The 4,522-nt window shown below is 34.0% G+C and overlaps 1 protein-coding gene across 1 annotated transcript; it reads right to left on the bottom strand.

The window, feature by feature from the left end:
* Nucleotides 1-649: 649 nt before the first annotated feature.
* On the bottom strand, nt 650-2,217 carry LOC141698026 (uncharacterized). Its single transcript, XM_074502622.1, has 3 exons — nt 1,979-2,217; nt 1,738-1,867; nt 650-1,590 (listed from the first exon to the last, which is right to left on the bottom strand). The coding sequence occupies exons 1-3, from the start codon at nt 2,109-2,111 to the stop codon at nt 912-914; spliced, it is 942 nt and encodes a 313-aa protein (XP_074358723.1). The 5' UTR covers nt 2,112-2,217; the 3' UTR covers nt 650-911.
* Nucleotides 2,218-4,522: the final 2,305 nt, after the last annotated feature.

Raw genomic sequence — 4,522 nt, 5'->3', positions numbered from 1 at the left:
TCTTTTTTACTATTTTATAAATATTTCTTAATTTTCGTGCCTAATTTTTTGATAACAAATTAAAAGGACATGGAGTAGAGGAGGGAGTAGAGGAATTGAAGGTGCATTTGCTTCAGTCCAATATACATGACATTTATATTAAACCAAGTAAAATTATCGCACTCTTGTACAATCAGTTTCCCCAAGGATAGGATAACATGGTTTCATGACCATTTCCTTTAAAGCTCTAGATTTTAACTTAAAATGACATTATCGCAGCTGCATACAGTAACTAAAGCTCGGTAAACAGGCAGCACTAAGACGTATTAGAGCATATGCACCCATCGGGGGCATCAATTCATCAATTCATCAATTGAATCAATGGAGTTGGTTACTATTCATGCTAAATTCACTTTTTTCCTTAATTTTTATACACCCACATAACTCCATCAATTCATCAATTACTATTCATTAAATAAATAATTATACTATATATCATAAATTTAAATAAAACAGAAAATATATAAAAAAATATAAGTGTGTAAAAATTTATGTCACAAATGAATCTAAAATTTTGTAATTTATAGGCTACAAAATATGACCGTTAAATGAAAAAATAGAGCTGTTGAAAATTTATAACCGTTGTATAGCCGTTAGAACACCAGAAAGTTATGTACAAAGCAAGTAAAAAAGAAGGAAAAGAGAAAAGTAGTTGTGGAGCCCACTAATCAATGGCATCAGCTGGTCCATCAAATATTGATGGTGGGGGTGATGGATTGATGCTCCATCAATAATTGATGGAGGGAAAAAAGAGGCGCTGCATTATATATTTACACTGAAGCATTGATACATCTGCTGAATTGATTTTCTGATGGCTCCCGTGCATATGCTCTTAGGGTAATCAAATTAATACTGCTTAGTTTTATTTGTTTTTACATGATACACTCATCGCTCAAGTCGTATGACCACAAATGTACTTCTTCAGTAACAGGAGAACTTGGATAAACAAGTCCACGCTCCATTAATTCTTGTTCATGCTTGTATGCATTGATCATGTAATTATCCGTCTCGAACGAGGACCGACTCCAGAAATTATCCAGGCCTAAAAAGGAAGTTGGAGTCCTACAGTTATCTTCCCCAAACCAAGCCATTAGATCACTTACATCAGAATAAATCATAGACATTTCACTGCTAGATGATCCTTGCGGTGACTCATGATTTTCAGTTTCAAGTGCTTGGATCAATAAACCATCTGTAGATTCACAAGATTTAGTACTAACACCATTTTTTTGGACACAACTGAAAAGATCATTTGAAGGTGCATTGGAGTTGCTTTGTGAGACTTCACTGCAACATGATTCGTTGGGAGAGTTGGCTAATCCTTCGGAAAGTGCAGGACTAATTATTTGTTGATAATTATCAGATTGAGACGATGTTTGATTCGGTTCTTCTTTTGGTATCTGGGAAGTTTGGCAACTAGATATCATCTCCTTCTGGTCGGATGAGAGGGTCAGATTCTGAGCTTCAGTTCGTTTCTTTAAATGAGTGTGCCAGAAGTTTTTAATTTCGTTGTCCGTTCTTCCGGGTAGCTTTCTTGCAATAACTGACCACCTGTGGATTCATGACAAAATGCAGATGTTAATGCTAATGTAAACATAATTCATAAAAAAAATACAGTCCATATTATCAACGAAAACGATAGGTTAAGCTACTTAATAATAATAGAAATATTCTTATATTAAGGTTAAAAAATCATACTTTTTACCCAGCTGATTATGCAAGTTAAAGATAAGATCCTCTTCTTCCTTGGTGTAGTTCCCCCGTTTAACGTTCGGCTGCAGATAATTCTTCCACCTCAATCTGCAACTCTTTCCACACCGTGATAACCCTAATAATCCACAAAGTTTATAAGCACCATTTTACTTGTGGATTGGTTTTACAGCCATACGAGAAAACGAATAATTACAACAATTTGAATTAATTTTGGTAGATCACATACCAGCAAACCGCGGAAGCTGACGCCAGTTCCAAATCCCGTGTTTATTAATATAAGCTCTGAGTAAATCATCTTCTTCTTTACTCCATTCACCTCTCCTTATCCCATTTTTGTCAATGCTCGGCGATCTCACCATTTAGTTTTCACTACTTTTTCTTCTTCTTCTTGTGCACACTCTTGTTTTTGCTCCCTCTACATTGGAAATTAAGAGGAGTAGAGGACTGAATGTATATCCTGAGAAGTCAGCCAAGTGCAGTTATTTATAACAAGTTAAACTGCCCTTATATAATAGTGCAACTAGAATCAGCGATGAACATGCCTAGCGCCAAAAGTGGGTCAACACGTCAGGAGAAATGACTGTGACGGATGCACAGTGTGACATAATCATATCCCATCAATCTCATACGGACTTGTACATTTATATTTCCATTTCCGTCTAGGTGAGCATTAAAATCTGGCTCTAGCTGCCCAGTTTTACCTAAAAACATAATAAAAGTATAATAAAAAGATTTAATTAACTAAAACCTTTTGACATATATAATACAAGTATACAACTAAGTATCCCGGGCCAGTGAGTTGATAAAATTAGAGCTGCTCGATTCGAACAAACTCGAACTTGATTAGTTAAGTGCTTGATTGTTAAGGGTTCGATCTCAAACTCGAAAACAAAAATGTGTTCGTTAAGAAAATGAGTTCAAGCAGAGATTTTAGCATATTCGGCTCGAACTCGGCTCCAGTTCGGGTTGGCTCCTCAACTAGGTTTGATTCAAAAAATTTCAAAAATATATGTATTAATATTTATATATGGGATTATTACGAATATTATTCATATTTTTTGTAAATATTTCTCAATTACTGAACCGTATGAATGTCAAGATATATATTTTAGTAATCTAAAAAAAGTTTCAGATAAAAATAAATTTATTTAATTTGATATTTTAATAATTAACGAGTGATTTGACTACTACTTATAACAAGTATTTATTCTCAAATTGGTGTTTCGATTTTTTTAAAACTATTTATGAATGATCGAACCGTACGGATGCCAAAATTTATACTCCCTCCGTCCCTAAAAACGAATCCTATTTGTGTTGGACACGTTTGTCAATGCACAATTTTGATTGTTAATATTTTTAATTTCGTATTAGTATTAAATATAAAATTTTCATTGTATTAAAATACTCATAAATACGAATGCAACAAGATCACTCATGACTATATTTGATCTTATAGATTAGACGTAAATTAATAGTCAACCGCTTATCGTGAATAGTAACAAAAGTCAAAATAGGAAACTTATTATGAGACGGAGGGAGTATATTTTAGTAATATGGCAAAATTTTCATAAAAAATAAATTTATTTGGTTTGTTATTTAACAGTCAATCAGTAGTCAGTCAGTAGTTTGACAAGTACTTCTTATTAGTTTTTAGTTTTATATTGATATTTCAATTTTTTAAAAATATTTATAAATGATCCAACCATATAGGTATCAATATCTATATATTTTAGTGATATAATAAAAGTTTTATAAAAAATTAAATATATTTAGTTTGCTATTTTAACTGTCAACCAATAGTTGACCCATATTTCTTAGTAGTGTTTAGTCTCATATTAATGTTTTGTTTTAAAAAAAATAGTTATGAATGATCCAACCGTATTGATGTCATGCAATATCTATATATTTTAGTGTTATGACAAAATTTTCATTAGAAAATAAATTTATTTGATTTGCTATTTAACAGTCAACCACTAGTTTGACAAATACTTATTACTGGTTGATAGAGAATAAAATAAACCCTGATTGCGTAATTAATATCGCATTAATTATATTAACATTGGGCTGACAGTTAAGAAGAGGCCCAAAAATAGCCTAGGGATATAATTGGTGAAAAAAATAATTAGACCAGATACGGTCCAATAACGAAGCCCAATTGGAAAGGGCCCAAAACCCTGAATACTAATTAATTTCGTAATTAATTAATAAGGGATAAATCAACTGTCAAGATGAGTCCCAATGAGGATATAAATCCTTGAAGATTAGCCCCCAAGGGACCTGATAGGATAAGAAATCAGTTTCCTACTTTCTAGGACTCCAAAGTCCATTCTAATTCTGAGACTTGCCCACCAAGTCTCCTAACCCAAGTCCAGTTCAAGGACTCCCAACACCTATATAAGGGGTCTCACCCCCACCAATCAGAACTACATTTTTTGGCTTGATTCTCTAATTCCAAGAGATACGTAGGCATCTCGTAAATGCAGAGTTAAGTTAAAGCACGAGAGCAACCATTAAAGGCCTTGAGCTCCCGAACCTTAGTAATAAATACAACAATTAATATACCTTAGTTTTTAATCCATAACATTTGGCGCCGTCTGTGGGAAAGCATAACAACAACCATGGCGAGAACACGGAGTGGACACAGCGCCCCTGAAGGAACACCGGCTGGGACAACTCAAACGATTTCATCGATGGTGGAGATACCCCCACACTCATCCTACGCCTCCGCCCAAGGAGGAACCCCGGTAGGGGCAACTGAGCCTTAGCCACA

This window comes from Apium graveolens, chromosome 11, assembly GCF_009905375.1.
Source record: "Apium graveolens cultivar Ventura chromosome 11, ASM990537v1, whole genome shotgun sequence".
Classification (NCBI taxonomy): Eukaryota; Viridiplantae; Streptophyta; class Magnoliopsida; order Apiales; family Apiaceae; genus Apium; species Apium graveolens.
Note: the sequence above shows the minus strand (reverse complement) of the source record. Positions and strands in the feature narration are given on the sequence as shown.

Bases quoted from the DNA above. Each gene is read 5' to 3' on its own strand.
- LOC141698026 (XM_074502622.1), bottom strand. From the start codon at position 2,111: ATGGTGAGATCGCCGAGCATTGACAAAAATGGGATAAGGAGAGGTGAA. The intron at 1,868-1,978 runs GTATGTGATCTA...GTGGATTATTAG, and splicing joins TCAGCTTCCGCGGTTTGCTG to GGTTATCACGGTGTGGAAAG. The intron at 1,591-1,737 runs GTATGATTTTTT...ATGAATCCACAG, and splicing joins CATAATCAGCTGGGTAAAAA to GTGGTCAGTTATTGCAAGAA.